Genomic DNA, 19150 nt, shown 5'->3' with positions numbered 1-19150 from the left:
CAGCAGCAGCATGTTATGCAGGCATGAAGGTGTTATTCAAATGTTAACATTCCTTCCTACAAGTCCTTGCCTCCTCTCAGGGTGTAGTGGCTCCTATAATGAACCACAACGCATACAGCTCTCCTGAATATTAGCTCTAGCACTGTGATTTGATTTTAGCTCTACAGAGAGACGACAAATAGAAAGAGCTGCCAATGAAATCCAGCAGGTTTACCCAAGTCAAATGAAGCCTTTAGGCTATGATTCACTGGCTAAAAAATGAATTTATTTTCCAAAAGGGTTCATCCTCCACTTGATATTACAGTTCTCATTTACATAACTCTGGAGAGGAACATCTAGAGATATTTTAATTTTAATGAAATGTTCCGACTTCAGTACTTGGACTCAGAGACCAGCGTTGGGGATAGAGCCCTTTGGTTTTACTGATGTGCTGATATTTTTTGTGGCAACAGTTAGTTTTTCCAATGTGAACTTGTTTCTCAAACCAGTGAAAATCTGACTACTTGTCAGTCTACCTGTTTTTATAGAGTTGGTAGTGAGGAAGTTCTGTCTATGCTAATGCTGTAGGATTTTGTTTTTAAAAACAAACTTCTAACAATGCTTTCATGTTTACTGTATTGTATGTCTACTTTTTGCTGTGTTTTTTTGTCTAGTTTTAAAGGTGCTATATGTAAGTTTTTGTTATTGCTACATAGCCATGCAAATGTTAGCATTCAGTAAACCGCTGTTTACTTACCAAGAGCTTCAGCCATCATTTTGCATTTACAAGACAAGAGGTTAGAATGTGTCCATTAGGAATCACTTCTTCATCCTTTAATGTTGGACTGTACAAGATGGGACAGGCCAGGGCTAGCTGGTTAGCATGCTGACTTCAGAAGAAGACAGGTGGTAGAAATAGAGGCAAAACAAAAATAAAATTTGCGGTTGCTTTCCGCTGCTGGAGACAGCTCTTGGCGAGTTTTATATATATATATATATATATATATATATATATAAAGTCTGATCTTCACTTACTCTGCTAACCAATGCAGCCTAATTACAACAACTTCCATTCAGGCTCTTTACACATTATAAAAGTCCTGCACTCGTGACGTGACATCAATTCAATTTCATGTAACAGTCGCTCTCAGTTATTCAGCATTGTGAGTACATCTTTGTGTGGATGTGATTGGAGGTCATGGAGTTGCTCTTATATTATTATGCATTGACATTTAATGGCAGCCTCACATTCACACAATTTTCCTGCTGGTTTGAAGTAGTTGTCAAAATTTTTGTGAGCTTTAATGACCGCTTTAGGCAAATAACTTCACCCAGGTCCTGCACAGGCTCCACTCACACTGAGGTTATAATTGTTCATACACAATTTCCATTAAGATTTCTGACATGTTCAGAGCTTTCTAATCACCCTGAGTAACCTTTGCTTGGAGTTACAGTTCTTAGGTAAACACTTTCCTGGCCGGAGGCGGAGGTCTGAGCCAATCGACTCATTTGTTCTGTTTGAAAGTGATTGCTGCCGAGTGGAGACTGCTTTAATTTGATTGATGTGTGGTTCACCAAGCGGCTGGATTTGGTTGTAATTACTCTTTGTGCTCACCGTGATAAGGAAATTAATCAAGCCATTATGTTGCTCCTATTTTATCATCAGGACACAATAATTGAATAAACCAACCTCACTTGTCTTCAAAGTCAGTCTGGCTCGCAGCGTACTCACCCGTTGGAAGGGTAAAGGGCTCGCTGTTGCTGATTGGCTGATAGTGAGGTAGGATGTTTGGCTTATTTCATATTCAAAGATAATGCACTTGTTCTGATTGGAATAATCAGGGCCAGTTGTTCTCCAAATTTAATCACAAAGCCACATTATCAACTATACATATGGTGTACACCCAAGTAATCACTTTTCTTTCAGTAAATAACATTTACCTCATGGACAGTGGACAAAGAAGTTTTTAATAATATGAAAATACTCTATTACACTTCAAAAGTTTTTCATTCAAAATCTGACTCAAGTTAAAGCATCATCTGCAAAATGGGCCTAAAGTGCCAATGACATTATTACATTGTTAATACTGATAGCATTTTAACTACTTTTTATACAGTTTGGTACTTTTAGCCCAGTGGTTCCCAACCTCTGTCTACACACTGTACTTTTGGATATCTGTCTTTATTTTTGTTTTGTTTTTTGTGAAATAGTGAATAATTTCACCTCATTTGGCCTCAAACAAGTCAGGGAGACTATCTGAGAAGTGGCAGAGGCCCACTTTGCTTTTTTCTAAGGGTTTACAAGCCGAAAATATTTGGAGGAGGTGGTTAAATGAGGGAGTAATATATTATTTAAGCTTTTTTTCTTGTTTTTATGGTGAATCCTAATAACTATAGCAATTAAATAAATGATTGCACTAAAGACAAAAACCAAATACTTTTACTTAAGTATGGAAATACTCAAGTAAAGTACCATTACCTCACAACTGTGCTTAGTTATAGTACTTAAGTAAATTTACTTCCAATAGTTACTTTCCATTATCTTATGTTAATATAATCCATCAAGCTCAACTGCTAAAAGCTGTTGTTGAATTCATCATAGATAAATCATGAACCTTGAAATTGAAATAGTAAAACAGAAAACTTTCTCCCATCATTTCATAATTACAGCCTAATGTACCATCAAAGCTTTATGCTGAAGTTGGATGTCAGATTTGGAGCAAACTAGCAATGACGGAAAATTGCCTGAAGCCACTGATACCTCCTAACTGGGGCTGAACATCCATTAAATCTTTGATGTTCACTTCTATCATTCTGCCTTCCCGTCATACATTGTGAGACAGAAGAGGCGGCCAATTTGGGGCTGATCTCAGCCGCCCGAAAGGATTTGCATCCATCCTTGCAATTTATTCTGGCAGGAGGAATGTCACCAAAAATCTATTACCCATCTGCGCACATTGGGGAGAAAAATCATCTTGGATGTGAAGTGAATACACAAGGGGATTTTCTTACCCATAATAAAAGAAACAGTACTTTAACATGAACTTGTACCAGGAGACAAGACAACCCCCCAGATCGCTCTCCACAAGAGCAGCGATGCAAACTGGATTAATCTCATGGCAACATCATCTTCCATAGTCTAATATCGTATACTATACTTGAGTATAACATGCCAGCTCAGTTAACTCTAAATACTTCCTAAATTTCCAAATGTCATTTCATGAATCTTAAGCTTTTAGCACAGAGACTTAATGACATTTTCCTCACATTTTGAAGACATCTTTGGTGATCAAGTGGTTGGATCTTATGCTCATGTGCCTAATTGACTGATACTGCTTGATTGTACGCCTGTGTTGGTGTGGGTTTGAATGATTGCCTCAAAATCAAAATCTCTTAACATTTAATCAGTAACACTTCACTTAAAAGTATCCTCTTTGCTTTGAAAAGTTTGAACAGGTTTGGAGAGTCTCTAGGAGTCGGTCTTGTGAGGAATGTGTTTGATTCACTTTGTGTGGGTTTAATTGCCCACTTGTGTCCTTTGGGTGGTGATAAAGTTGTTCTTGACTTGAGTCTGAAACTTGGATAAACACTTTCAGTGTAAATTAAAGCAAAGTGCCTTGGGACCACCTTGTTTGGGTTTTAATTGTGGTAGTAGATCATCTCTTTCCCTGGTAATTATCTCAACTATCATCACTCCTATAATAACGACAATCAATTGTTCCTGGTCGCTCTGACAGGGATAATGAAAAGTTTATTAGCCTCCCTGAACCTCATGAGAGGCAGGGGAACTCTTAAATCATCTGCAGAAATGGCACAGAAAAAAATAAAAGCGTCCCAGCTCTGCACACTTTACTGTCACTTACACAAATTTCTCCTGATTCCTGAGAGGAATGAAGGTCATGCAAGTCCTTCCTCAGTCTCCATTATCACCTCCAATAGGCTTGACGTGTTTACAAGCTTGTATCTTAGAACAGAGCTCCTTAAGTGCTAATTTGGACAATTTGGCAAACCTCCACTTTGAATAATCAGGATGTTTGGATTGTTGGACTGAGGGCCACTCCACTGTAGAGAGTAATGACACTCTGGGAAATCTTTTTCCCAGTATACTTTATGTAGAAGTAAAGTTTCTTTTGCGAGTTCTGCAGTTAATGTCAGCCATTATTAAAAGATTACTAGCATGAAAGTAGCCAAACACTGATCTGTATTTTCAACATGACTATCTATTTGAAATCATATGTGCTTTACAAATCTATCAAGAAAATATTGAATAGTAATTTTTCTTTGGCTTTAAATTCTCCATCCCCCTGTTAGGACTCCTCAGAGTGACGTACCATCCATCGATCCCCCCGTTGTTGCTGTACGGTTAGCTGTATTGATCCTTCCATGTATATCCTCTAGCTCGTTTGCCACAGTTTGTTATTCACTTGCTCTATTAGCCATGAGTCTTCTTGGCACTCAGCAGGACGCAGCACCTGTGAGGATGGCATAGCAACCAAAATGAGGAAGGGTCGACCAGTATGGATTTTGGAGGCATTTTAAAGTGAAGTTGCAGAAAATACACATATTTTGTATTGATATTTAGTGTCTTTATGTTTGAAGGATTTCACACTAGACATCAAAACTTGGTTCTGAGCACAGTCAATAAGCATCTAAAATACTGCATATCATGATTAAAACCAATCATGATATGCAGTTATTGTCTTTATTGCCGAGAACTCGATGAGATGATCAAAACCAAACATGTAAAATTAAACTAAATAAACTAAATGGACCTTGGAAGCAAAAGTTACAAGGATATATTTTACGCTGTGACGGCAAAACACAGCCAAGAGGGAGTGCATTTGTCTGTTTGTGCTTTCAGGAGTAGATGAGATCACAGAATAGTAAATGCACAAACGCCCCTCCAGTGTCTCTTAACTCTGTCTCGTACGATCTCATTCTGTCATAGTGGGGCATCTATAGACACAAGGGTTAGATGGAAAAGGTTGCATTTGAGTGCTGTGTATTTATGTTGCATCCCCACAGATCTTCTAGACTCATCCGGCTCGGCACACACTTAAACACCCCAGAAGGCCTGCCGAAGCAAACTGTCAGACAGTTTTCCTCACGCACTTCAAGTAAACACTTGATTTGAAAAAGCGGTGCGCAGATGAAAACATATCTAGCAGAAAGTAATTGGGGCAGCTGAGAATGCAATCTGCGTTAATCGCTGGTGTGATTTTGACACATTTTTAATGCAAACACCAGAGCTGTGCAGCACTGTTTTTCGCTGGTTAGTTTAATGGCTGCCTGCATGCTTCTTGCACACCTGTACAGTGTCAGCTGATGCTGTGAGTCTGAGCCCTCTGACAGTGAGCCGGTGTTCTGTAAAGCAGCTGGCAGATTACTGAGCAGCTCCTGGCAGATATTGTAGCAGTTTATCTCAATTTTACATCGTAAATGGGGTGTGGACAATGAAACTGTACACAAACTATGATGATCCTCCTGTGGCTCAGGCTGTCAATGATGTTTTATGAATATCTCAGCACAGAGCTGGAGGTCCAACAGACAGGCAGCTGGTTAGATATAAAAACATGACAAGGTTTGACATGTTCTGCCTTTTCTTTCTCTTTTATCTTCTGTTTTTTAGGATCAAATAGAGCTGTTATAATATGACACATTTGTAGTCCTGCATAAAGCCAACCCTGTCTCCTAAAAATTCTGCTCACTTACAACAAATCTAGGGCTGTAACTAGCAATTACTTTTGTTATTGATTAATTTGGCAATTATTTTTTAATTGATTAATCATCTGGTCAATAAACAGAAAATGGCAGAAAAATGCCTATCACCATTTTCTGCCCAATCAACAGACCAAAATCCAACAATTTTCAGTTCACTATGACATATGAGAAAGAAAAGCATCAAATTGTCACAATGTTTTACTTGATAAATCCCTTAAATCGATTGATCCAAGTAGACACTGATTAATGTTATGACTGCCAACCAATCATTTCATTTACTAATAGTTTCAGCTCTAAACATGGAGGAATGTTTGGCTGCATTATAATGTTTAAAAGTTGAGGAAAGATTGTGTCATGGCTAAATACAACACATTACTCATCCCTAAACCTATCTATTTGAATATTTAATCTAAACCACTTCTTAACTTTAAAGAATTAGTTGTAGTTTCTGTCAACAATTTATCAGTCCATCTCTCAATACTTTCCCACTTCCCCATTGCCTGTCTGTGGCTCCTCATGGTACCCCAGACCCATTTGTTCCTACCAAATATGTGAACAATTAAAAACAGGTCACTATACTTTTATTAGCAAAAATGTATGTGGCAAAATATCAGATGGGCACTGTAGTTTTTAGGGGTCATATGCAAACAGAAGAGCAGTAAATAGTGTATTTGTGGGGACTATTTTTAGCTGTGGATTTGGGCACCTAGATAATATATTTGGGACTGACTCAAAATAAACTATAGTGACGTTCTTACAGTAATGAAGGGAAATGTCATCCGGTGCAACAGCGTGACTCATGGCTGTGTTTTTATTAGACAGCTAGTGGAGCTTTTTGGCACAGAGGAATAAGCTATATCACAGAAAACACTCAGACATTACTTGTTAAATGGGTCACTTCATTGTTGGTTTTTGTGGTTTGCAAGTGTTTTAATAGTTTGAGATCGGAAAAGAAAAACATTGATTTGATTAATCTAAGCAGCGATGTGATTTCCTCCTATTTGTATTTGGCAAAGCAAAGTATTAGCAGGTAGACACACACACCCTGCAGAGTATCCATCTCATGTCTCCTCATTAAAAAAAAAAAAAAAAGCATTTCTTGCTCTTTGCAGTGTGTTTTTTTTTCTGTCAGTGAATGTCACCCATCCACGTGACTGTGAACAGCGGTGTATGACGGTTGAGAGGAGTGAGACGATCCCTCTGTGATAAAGACAGAAACAAGAGCTTGTCACAGCATGGTCACTTCTCTCAGCTCCCAGTGACAGTATTACTCATCACTGAGGGAGCTGCGCTGATGCATACATAGATTATGGCACATATGATGAGAGAGAGGTCAGAAATGTCTAGAGGGATGCTACTTGTATTTGCAGTGTTGCTGTACACAGACAATGATTTCAATCAGTGGCTTTGCCATCAGGACATATTTCAGTAGGGATTTTAATGCAGCTGATCCCAGCCTATGTCTTCATTTTACCTGTTTTATGGTAAACAAATCCAGTCAGGATTTTGTAGGATTAGTGTCCACGTAATTCTTCATCATCAAGTACTCTCACTTAATCCGCTCAGTATTTGCATTCATTTAAACCTTTTTGCCGGTTTGATGCTTTGAATTGTCCCTTTAAATACTTGCAACCGCTGCCTGGTTATGAATTACAACTACAAATGGATTGTCCATGCTTGAGAGTGGGAGTGCACATATGTGTACGTGTGTGTGTATGTTACTGTGTGTGTGTGTGTGTGTGTGTGTGTAAGAGAGAGTGAGCGAGGAGTGTTATTTGACATTTTACAAACAACCCACGATAAATCCAGGTGCTTATAGCTTGGAAAGTTTCGGCCAGAAATTGCAGGGCCGGATCAAGGGAATGTGCATCCGTGATAGCAAAATCGATTTCATTTAGAACTCATCAACCGCAGCTCGTAGAGTGACAGCAAATAACAAAAAGCAGAGAGGGGGCCAGTAAAAGGAGCTGTGGGCCACTTTCCACTCCAGTCCTTTTTCAGGCACACAGAGCGGAGCGTCCAACAGTGCAAATGTTTCAGCCTTTTGTTCTCCTGCATCAAATAAATTGTGTATATTGTTCCGATCTTCACAGGAAGTAAGGCACCACAGACTGGAGCATCAATATCTTTTGTTGCACTGAACATGTTCAGCAATCAAAGACTTCTGTGTACAATTAAGGTTAGATAAATTACCATTAGAGCAGGGAGGCTCAATGGCAAACTGGAAAAAGGCTATACTGTAGCCCTCTAGTTTCTTACTGTACAGGGTCTTTCATATAATGAGCTGAAAAATCTGTTTTATGACTATGAATCAACTGTGATTTTGCTAAATCATTGTGTTCTGATGATACACCACATCAGCAAAAAGTGGAATGGAAATACAAGAGTTTGTTGTGTTATTGGCTATCTACTTATAAACGTCAAATCAAATCACATCTGGTCTTCCAGGATGTCGACAGAGTGAACGACATAAATTACCTGTTCATGGCAGAATACTGTACATAGTGGACCCCATCTAATCATCTGTATTGACTTTTCATGATGTATAACAGCACTTTGTGCTTTGATTGGTCAAAGTCAGAGAACGTGTCACAGAAGCTATTGAACTAGAACAGGCACACAATCCTGTCCCACATGGGTCACTGAGACATGCTACATGAGATAAGACAGCAGTTGTTGCACCTGATGCTCATTTTGGTTCCCACCACCCGAGGTCTGTGGGGTGGGCCCATTATTGGGCTGATATTGTGTAGTCTTCTTTTTTTTTTTTTTTTTCAATTTATGTCAATTCATTTTTGTAAATCTTTTATTATTTTATTAAAATGTCCAAAACATGACTTGTTGTAGTGCTTGTCTTGTTCAACCAACAGGTCAAAACCCAAAGAGATTCATCTGAGAATACAATCTCACCATAAAGTCCATTCATTCAAATTGAATGATCTTAATTGAAGTTGGTCTAGCTTTTTAAGGGCCTTTTATCCATGTTGGCCTGATAACTTAAACTGCTGTTCTGCAGCTTTTGATCAAATCACTTAATTTTCATCAAAACAAAGAACAAATTAAAACAGCAAAGCATCACAATTAAGAGGCTCAAAGGAGGTTCAATAATTAAAATTGTTGTTGGCTAATTTTCTGTTGATTAACTAATTGTTTAACTGGATAATTATTTCACCTCTAACACCAACAGTCTTGAAATAAGATGAAATCAGACGATACAAAATATGTTCCATCAGTTTCAGAATTCAGTTTTATTGATCAAATTCAGTGATCAATGTAATCAGATAGTAAAATATCTTAGGTTGTCATCTCAAACGCTCTCCAAAACAATTCAGAAGACAGTATGAGAATTGGATCTCCAACAACACTAGAACCTCAAACAAATCACCAGGATATTCAAAGGTTCATCTCATCAGCCTCCTTGATCAGACTAATTATCCTTCCGGTGGCTGTCTTTATCTCCCCTATCACCTTTCAAACACTTGGTCATGTTGGAGCACCGAGTCTACCGTTTTACATTATTAGTTCCCTGCCGGGGGCACTCCCTCTTATGCAGAGAAGCAGAGGAAAGCGAAGGTGAGGAAGATAGAAAGCGACGGCTCCTGCCTGCTCATCGCTGGGGGAGGAGGTGGAGGAGGAAGAGGCGGCCTAATCTCTGGCTCTGATTATCTTCTCATTACAATCAGACAGGAGCCACTCGAAGAAGAGGAGAATGTGTAATTATGCTCAAATCTCCCATGACTAAAACAGAGGATAATAAGCAGAGCTAGAACTGTGTGCTCACATCCAATCATTCAGTTTATTTAGTCATTCGTTCTGCAGCCACATTTGACTATAGATGGAGATTTTTGGGAGGTTCAGGTGGAGGCAGTTGAATTAATAAACACCTGATTTACAGCAGCATTATTTGGAAGCCCCATATAATTTGCCTCAGATTTAAACTGCAGAAAATATGTTTAAACAAGAGACTGAGTACTAGCCATCTATGATTTTGCTCTTATGCCTGTGTATTAACAGACAGGTGATAAATTAAAGGAAAAACCAAGTGTCTTAAGTGTCTTAGTAAGGTGTTGGGTCAACAAATGCCACCAGAAGAGCTTCAGTGCACCTTGGCCTTTAATTCTAGTCTCTGGAGCTCTACTGGAGGGAATGGCATTGTTTTGATGGTGGTGGTGGAGAGTGCTGTCTAACACACCAGTCCACAGTCTCTCATCAAGTGACTGTGAAGGCCATAGCATGTGATTCCCATAGTTTTTCTTCTCATCAAACCACTCCGTGACCCCTTATGCCCTATGGATGGAGGCATTGTCATCCTGAAATGCATCCATCCATCCAGAAATGTTTCATCATCAGGTGAAGGTGATCACTCAGGACAACTTAGTATTGATTTGCGGTGCCCCTTTCCTCTAAGGAGAGAAGTGGACCCAAACCATGCCTGCAAGATGCCCCCAACAACATAAGAGAGCCACAATTTCTGACCCTATTTACAGATCTTATATCTAAATGGAGATGACACTTTAGTCTCTCTTCCTATTGAAACAGTAGGGCACCTAAATCTTTTTCTCTCGCCATCTTGACACAAAATCTGAATCAACTGGGCCTGCTCTGCATTTTTAAATGCGCCACAGAGTATGATCAGATGTTAACTGCTTAATTGTAACATGTAGTGCACCTACATGGAAGCATTTACTTAGGTGTTTCCTTTAATTTGTCACCCCTCTGTCTGTTGATAATGGAAAATGTATAAGCTCTGGTTTATCAGGAATAGGAAAAACTTCAGTTATTCTTATGACCATGCATCTCTTGCGGCTACATCTGCCCAACACGAGATAGAGAACACTATTTCCCAAAATGTCAGGGCAACTGAAGCATGTAAATAACTACATTTCAATTGACACCTCGATTTGAATGGTAAATGGCTGACCTCCAATTTTCCTGGAGAATGGCTGGCAGGGAGAAATGGAGGGGAATAAAACACGTACCCAGTAGACCAGAGGGAATAAGGCTAACCAAGCATGTAAGCCCCCCCAACTATAGTATGATAGAAGCGTTAACTGTGTGGCCAACTAGAAAAATCACTTGGGAAAGTTCTCTTGAGAAGGCTCAACAGCAAAACCTAAATCATTTTCTTTTCTTTCTTTTTTTTCCCTCACAGCTCAGAAACAACAGCCTGCCAGCTGCTCAAGACTGATGAGAGGAAAGTGGCAGACACCAGGGTGGACACTGCCGACAGAAATGGCTGCATCAAAGGAAAAGGACGCAAACACCACAGTCATCGCAGGGTCAGGAGGTGAGTTAGTCTTTACACTTTCACAAATGTGAAAGCAGCAACACTTGAACCATCAAGAAGGTTTTCTGAGCTCAAACATTAAGTGCTTGTAAAGAAAGTCAAGAAATCAATATCCTTTAAAGTTGCAACGTTGTAGATCAGAGTGGAAAATCTCTGATGATGAATGGTTTAGGTTTTTCTTTGTTTTTGGAGGTGCTTTTGCAGATTACATTGCTGATGATAAAGTCTTTTTAACAGTACGCTAAGACTCCTTTGGGGCTAACTCTCAGTAAGAAAACAGAGCTAATCTCTGTATTCTGGTGTGGATGTAAACAAGTCTTATCAGGTCGGGCCCAGTGGAGAAATACAAAAATGTTGTGAGGAATTCCACACTGTGTCATTCAGATCTTCTCTTTCTCCAACACCTTCAAACAGAAGTCTCTTTCTCACACCAAGAATAGTATTTTTATTCTGAGGTGAGAGAGAGAGGCAGATTTTTTTTTTTCTAAGGAAACTTTTTAATTAATCTGACACCTTCAAAGCCTTTACAGTTATACAGCAAGAAGGCAGCCAGCGATATGTAAAACACGACTGAAGCTGCGTCTGAAGTCTTAGAGAGGATCATACACATGAATCATGTCTTTTTGGATGAACTTTACCCAGCAGCAGTTTCTCTTTGTTTTTGAATTTAAAGGCGAGCTCTGAGAACACACAAGCATGCCAGCTTCTGATTATCATTTTTCTGGTTTGTACGAGCAAGAGAAGACATCAGATAGAAAAAAGGCACGGTGAGAAAGATTTATAGTGTTTGTTATCTTTGAAACTGAAAGCTTTTCTTGTGACTTGAATCTACACCAGAGGACTTTTCTGTTCAACAGCTCCAAATGGCAGCCAGATATACAAAGTCATTTTGAAACTTGGCTCTGAAGAATTACAGAAGATGTTGTCAGTAAAGTGGACACAGTGTGCCCATGTTTATTAGCTTTTATTCCAAAGGAAGGATACCACAATGGGATGACATATCTATTTGTGAAATTAGTTAGTAGTTTAGTTATCGCCATACTCATCAAATATGCTTTCTCTGCTGTCTTATCTTGCAACTCTGCTTCTTTTCTTTGAAGCTTAACATTATACCACAGGCATTCTTTACTTTAGGTGAGGTACTGAAACCTCTCTTTATTCTATCGCAGCACTTCTCTAAGGGTGTTTTCACACCGTACATCTGATTTGGTTAGTTTTGGTTTTTGTCATTGGACAAAATTAAATTCAATATTTATTTAATTGGTTATTTTTCTTTTTTTTATTAATGGGTGAGGAGCCTGCCTCAATTTCCTGTAATTTGTCCAATAGTCTGAACCATCCAAAAAATTGTTTTCACACCACAAACCAACTGAACCGTGGTCCAGTTTGATCCTGACCGAGATCAAAAGGATTTTACTAAAGGTTGATCAACTATATGTTCAATTTAGTTCCTGTAGTATCCACTCATAGAAAAAACAGCACAGTTAAGTAAAATTCAAACTTTTGGTTTACTAAACAGCAAGAGAAGCAAGAGATATGACTTTACTTTATCTATAATATTACTTTACTAGCAATGAACAAAGAACACAGTCTGTCCCTCATTTTAACCAAAATGCTTTTGTTCTCTAAATATAACTATACACCGTATTCAGAATCCACTGAAGTAGTAGGTCTCACCTGTACCTGTGAGATTGTTCACATGCAACAGACACCACCGGGCACTGGCTGATCAACACCTTTTACCACAAGGTCAGCAGAGAAGGGGCATAAGCCTGAGGAGACAGAACAGCCACATCCAACCTTGATAGAGCCACTGAGCTACCCAGCTCTACCCAGCCACTGGGTTTCACAGTTTTTTAAAAAAACAAATTCATAAAAGACAAGCAAGTAATAGAGGAAATGTGTGGGGAAAAAAATATGTTCCTGTTCATTTTCATTTAGTGGCTAATCATGTAGATTCATTTCCAAATTCTTTGTCTCTGTTACAAAGTGCTGCAAGTTGCTGCCTGAGAGAAAGCTCTGTTGAGAAAGACATTTGTTCTTCAGATTTTTATCTTGCTAATTGGCCAGCAGCCTAATTTAGCAGACCAACCAATGTTAATTATAACATGAAACTGAAACACACTGACACTGGCTTCCCTCCAGAAACAGTATATTAGCTGCGGTGAGTGACTTGTAGAAAATAGATGTTAGCAAACCTATTTAATTACCTGAATACCCGGCCTGAACCCTTCTAAATACAATAGAAATTCACCTTTTCATGACTGTTTTAAACACAATACAGCAACTACAAACACAAACCAGCACCTAACACAAAGCAAGTGATACATTTTTTATATGATGACATGTCTAGGATGTAGTTACATGCATATATTTATGGTTTTCATGCGTGATTGCGGCAGGGGAAAAGAAGCAACATGCTCTTCAGTAAAGTAGGCTGCATTCAGCATCGAGCATATTCTCATCAGATGTCCCCAAATCCCTTTTTCATACACGATTGTTCCGCACAATCACCATTCCCAGTGTAGCTGGCAATTGACTGCTCTCTTGTTCTCCTTTTCATTCTCTCCACCTCATCAAAAGAAACAGTTTCTGCTGGCAAGAAAAAATGCAAATGCTTGCCTTGTGCTCTTTTTCTACAAGGCCAGAATGGTAGAGGTGTTAATGAGTGACAAAGCGTTCTCATTACCAGGAGAGGGTACTTGGGCTTGGTCTGTCTAATCAGCCCTAATGCATTTCAGTTCCTAATGCTCCCAAACTGCCGACTACACCAAGCAGGGCCATTTATTATAGCAAGACAGTCTTCTGCATCCAAAGAAACAGGCACATAGTCTCCAGAGCTCTGTGGTCGCATATATCAAGGAGGAGTGCAGTTTGTCACTGTCCGGATCAGTTCTGATCAGTTCTGATCACACTCACCTGTGTGCATGACCTGCTGTTTGTGGAACCAGGAGGTACATTTCCTAGAATTTGACGTATAAACAGCAAATGATTACCCTCCAGTGAGCACGAAAGTGCTTAAAAATGTGTCTTATATATCTGCTATTTATTCTGTCCACAGCTCAGCTGCACCTAATTCTGTGCTGTGAAAATATTATCTGGATATTGATAATGTTATTCAGAAAATGAGCTCATCTTATATGCGTAGTTTTATTCTCGGTGAAACTGTGTAGCGTAACAAAATCTGTTATCTCTCATTCCAGTTTTAGTTTTTTTTTTTTTTTTTGTATTTTTCCAAATTTCTGCTTACTATTTTATCTCTACAGAGGCTGCTGATTTACCCATTTTTGTCACTAATGTGGAGAAAATTGAATTTTTAGATGTAAAGGACTGCATTTCAAAGCACATTTGTTGTAGCCTCACGCCTTGTTGACATACACAGATTCAGAACGGCTCTCTCATGCCTCGCATGAGCTTGCGGTTATGATTGCGTTGAGTGCGTAATTTAGTTTCCCTGCATGCTTTTTCTCAGTAACTGGTTAAGTAAATTGCATTGTAGAGAATTGGGAACTCACTGATTATAACAACGTGTTTGTTTGAAGGTCTTTTATATTGTTTGAGGGTGGAGTAGAAATTTTATGTGCTTTCGTTTCATGAGGGAATTTAAAACGAGCAAAACTGGTCGCGGTTCTGACACATTGGAAGGAATTTGCATAAACCTTTCTCAAATTCTCCACGTTTTTTGAGTCACAGTGGGGGGCACCAGATGTTTTTGGAGATTTTATAAACAGTTTTATCTAAAGTGCAGAATCACAATGCAGCATGGTCCCAATACACTTGAAAGGGAATACATACAGCAATAAAGAGTAAAACAATCACATTAAAAACATGACCAGGAAACCAGTACTGACCAGCATCGTCTCCAAAGTCTGAGTTCATGAGTCTGAGCGGAATATTAAATGGCTTTATTGCAAATTCTGTCCAGCAATTCATAAGTCTAGTAATGCTCTTGGAAGTAGCTGTTTTCCTTTCTGAAGAAATGACTGAGCCAATCAGAGCCTTTATACATGCAGGTCTGTGGTTGGGCAGATCGTCTGACTGTACCAGAGCCAGAACTGTGGATAAATCACCTAAATGATAAATCAGATATCAAAGTAGTGTCTGATTAATTTTCTGTACATCAGCTAATTGTTTCAGCTCTGTACTGAATGGGAAAAAAATCAGGACAGCACGCAGCACTGAAGTCATTTCTTCCACAGAAAGCTGCCAGAAATAAAGGATGTTTTTGCCATTTTTTCCCACTGGGTTTTGTATAAACTTTGATATGTCTGCTATGATTCACAGCTCAGTTGTTTCTCTGTTGATCGCCTTTATGGTGGATCTAGTAAAAGAAAGAGAGGTTTGGTTTGACAGCAGATTAGAGTACACAACAATAAAATAATAATACGTTAAATGAACTTTGTTTGACATTTTACAAATGACACACTGCTTTCATTGTGATAAACTCCAAGATAGCTGCCTGTCACTGTAAAGGAGGTTTCTGTGATGACTGTAAATGACATTGAGTGGATGGGTTCATCATTCACGTCATCAGCTTGCACCCATACATTCCTGTCTGTATCTGAGTACATGAGCTTGTCAGTGCGTCATGTGTCCTGCCTTCTTTACAACCCTGCCATTAATGATGTGAACACTTCATCACTCCTACATGATATTCACATCAATTCCAATTTAACCTACACCAGACAGCCTTTCCAGCTTTCACAATAAAGCGAACCTCATTACTGCAGCCAAGATGAGGCTGCTCAAGTGAATTGCCATTAAAACCATCTTCATGCACATCTCCACTTAACTCTGACTCACCCTACATACTTGCTTGCTCCTTCCTGCCTACTTCTTAAGAATTTCAGTCAGCCTGTACTTGAAAGGCCCATTCAATGAGCCTGTGGCGCATCAAAGGCCTTCATTTCCTTTTCCACATCAGTCATTTTCACAGAGCAAATGAAGTGGACCTCCGGACAGCAATCAAGCTGGTCAACAGATGGAATCTGACATGTTTCTTTTCTCTGTACTGATAAATTCCCTCTGTCAGAGAAGAATGGGTGAAAGACAAGAATATCTCAGGCCAGCATGAGCATGTGTGTCTGTGGATGTGAAAATGTGTGGAGGCACGTAGTGTCCGTGAAGTACAAGTTCTGCTAACATGTAGATCTATTTTAGAGCTGAGAGAGCCCAAGTTACACCAGTTTTTCCAGCAACAAACAACATTCTCCAAAATGATCATATAGTTGTTTCAATATCTGTCTACAACAATGTCAGCAACCTTCATGAAGGTAGGATTTATTACCAGGCTGTTGTATTAGTTTTAGTGTACCTTATAAACTGGCTGTTCAGTGTATATTTCAAACCTATTTAACATTAAAGGGATATACAGTTTTTTCACATCAAAGTCAGTTACTAGACACAAGGAGCACGACTCAGCCCACAAAATTTGCTGTGTAATGTCCTCTTTGGCTCAGAAGGAGCCTTGTCAGGTCTGATAAAATTTCCTAAGTGACATTACTTGATTGATCTTGGCTTAGACTTGGACACGTCAGTTTTTTAACAGAAAGCTTGCAATAGAAACTTGAAGCATGGAGTTTGAAAGACAGAGACATTTCCCAGCTAGGCATGGTCTAAAAAAAAAAAAAGAGGAAAAAAGGCTTGTTAGTGAATTGTTTTTTGTACTTCACCCATATTAGGGACAGAATCAGTGAGCTTTTCGTGAGCGCTTAACAAAAAGTGTCTCTTCCAAGTCTTATAAATGAATATAATACTCACATCAAGCACACGGCAGGGCAGGACTCCAAATGCAGAACTCAAACACAATCAAAGTTCAGGTTCTTTATTACAAGCAAAAGTCCAGTACACGAGTAGGCAGTCCGATAAGGCAACAGTGTCCAAAGGGAATAGGCGAAAATCCAAAATCAGGTAAACAGGCAACGGTCAGGAACACAAGAAGTCAAAAACAGGAAACAACGCTGGAAAGCTGACACGAGGGACAAGACAATCTGGCAACTGCCAAGAGGAAGAGACGCTGACTAAATACACCTAGACAAGGAGATAACGAGACACAGGTGAAACACATAAGGGCGGGGACAGTAATCAAGACAAGGAAGTAAAGAGAACTGGAGTAACCAAGGGACAGGAAACAGGAAGACAAGACAAAAATACCAAAATAAAACAGGAAACATTCAAACCCTGACAGTACCCCCCCCTCTACGGCCGGCACCTGACGGCCCAGGATCCTGAGGGTGCTGGCGGAGAAAGTCTCTAATAAGAGTGGGGTCCAGGATGTCCTTGGCTGCAACCCACGACCTCTCCTCCGGACCATAACCCTCCCAGTCCACCAAGTATTGAAGCTGGCGTCCACGGCGACGGGATGCGAGGAGTCTCCTCACAGAATATACAGGGCCACCGTCGATGAGCCGGGGGGGTGGAGGGGGTCTGGTGGCAGGGACCAGCCCACTCACCTTAACAGGTTTCACACGACTAACATGGAAGGTTGGGTGTACCCTCATGGTCCTGGGGAGCTTTAGTCTCACAGCAAGAGGATTAATAACTTTAGACACTGGGAAAGGACCCACAAAGCGAGGAGCCAACTTACGGCACTCAACTCGGAGAGGAAGATCCCTTGTGGAGAGCCAGACCCTTTGCCCAGTTCTGTAAGTGGGAGCAGGAATTCTGCGCCGATCTGCTGCCTTCTTATAGGTCAGGGAACTTTTCAACAAGGCCCGACGAGCTCGAACCCATGCAGCCCGGCAACGGCGGACCAAAGTGTGGGCGGATGGAACAGAGACTTCCTGCTCAAGGGACGGAAAGACAGGAGGCTGGTAACCATACACGCAAAAAAATGGAGACATACCAGTAGAGGAGCAGGGCAAAGAGTTGTGGGCGTACTCCACCCAGGGAAGGAACCGGCACCAGGAAGATGGGCTCTGGGAGGTCACACAACGGAGGACTGTCTCCAACTCCTGGTTTAACCTCTCTGTCTGGCCGTTGGACTCAGGGTGGTACCCAGAGGATAGGCTGGCAGAGGCCCCCACCAATTTGCAGAAGTCCCTCCAGAATCGGGCAACGAACTGTGGCCCTCGATCCGACACAATGTCCTTAGGAAAACCGTGGAGACGGACAACATTGTATAGAACGGCCTCGGCTGTCTCCTTAGCTGAGGGAAGCTTGGACATGGGCACAAAATGAACCATCTTTGAGAACCTGTCCACAATGGTTAAGATGGTGGTATTACCTTCAGAGGGGGGCAGGCCTGTGACAAAATCCATGGAGATGTCTGACCAGGGACGCTTGGGCACTGGCAAGGGGTGAAGGAGACCGTGTGGAGGTTGCCGTGAAGTCTTGTTGCTGGAACAAACAGGGCATGCTGCAACAAACTCCACAATATCGCCCTTCATACCTGGCCACCAAAAGCGTTGGGCGATAAAAAACTGAGTGCGACGAGCCCCAGGGTGGCAGGTGAGAAGCGAAGCATGTCCCCATTGGAGAACGTTGGAGCGTAGGTCTGGAGGAACAAACAGGCGATTGGGTGGCAAACCTCTGGGAGGAGCACCACCCTGGTTGGCTGCCAGCACCTTCCTTTCAATGTCCCAAGTTATGGCTCCCACCACACAGGAACGGGGCAGAACTGGCACCTCCGACTTGGGTTCTAAAGAACAGGGAAAGGCTCTCGAAAGGGCATCAGGCTTAACATTCTTGGAGCCCGGACGATATGAAACAGTGAAGTTGAAACGGGAAAAGAAGAGAGCCCACCTAGCTTGTCGGGAGTTGAGTCTTTTGGCAGCTCGAAGGTACTCCAAGTTCTTATGATCCGTCCAGACGAGGAATGGTTGTTCAGCACCCTCCAACCAGTGCCTCCATTCCTCCAGTGCAGCTTTAATGGCCAGGAGCTCTCTATCACCCACACTGTAGTTGTGTTCAGCTGAAGACAGTTTTCTAGAAAGATAGGCACAGGGATGCAACTTGTTGTCTGTTACTGACCTCTGGGAGAGAATGGCTCCTATACCCACATCGGAGGCATCCACTTCAACCACAAACTGCCGCTGGGCGTCTGGCTGGGTGAGGACTGGAGCAGTGGCAAACCTTTGCTTAAGCATCTGGAAGGCTTGCTCAGCCTGAAGGGACCAGGAGAACTTGTTCTTGGAAGAGGTCAGTTGGTGCAAAGGAGCGGCC

The 19150-nt window shown here is 40.8% G+C and overlaps 1 protein-coding gene across 1 annotated transcript in view; it reads left to right on the top strand.

Annotated features, from left to right (window-relative positions):
* srrm4 (serine/arginine repetitive matrix 4) overlaps nt 1-19150 on the top strand; it is a 64456-nt gene that overhangs the window by 26840 nt on the left and 18466 nt on the right. Inside the window, exon 2 of the mRNA XM_018703357.2 lies at nt 10853-10987. Within this exon, the coding sequence (XP_018558873.1) occupies nt 10853-10987 (135 nt within the window). The remainder of the gene's footprint in view (nt 1-10852; nt 10988-19150) is intronic.

Source organism: Lates calcarifer, linkage group LG13 (assembly GCF_001640805.2).
Source record: "Lates calcarifer isolate ASB-BC8 linkage group LG13, TLL_Latcal_v3, whole genome shotgun sequence".
Taxonomy (NCBI): domain Eukaryota; kingdom Metazoa; phylum Chordata; class Actinopteri; family Centropomidae; genus Lates; species Lates calcarifer.
Note: the sequence above shows the minus strand (reverse complement) of the source record. Positions and strands in the feature narration are given on the sequence as shown.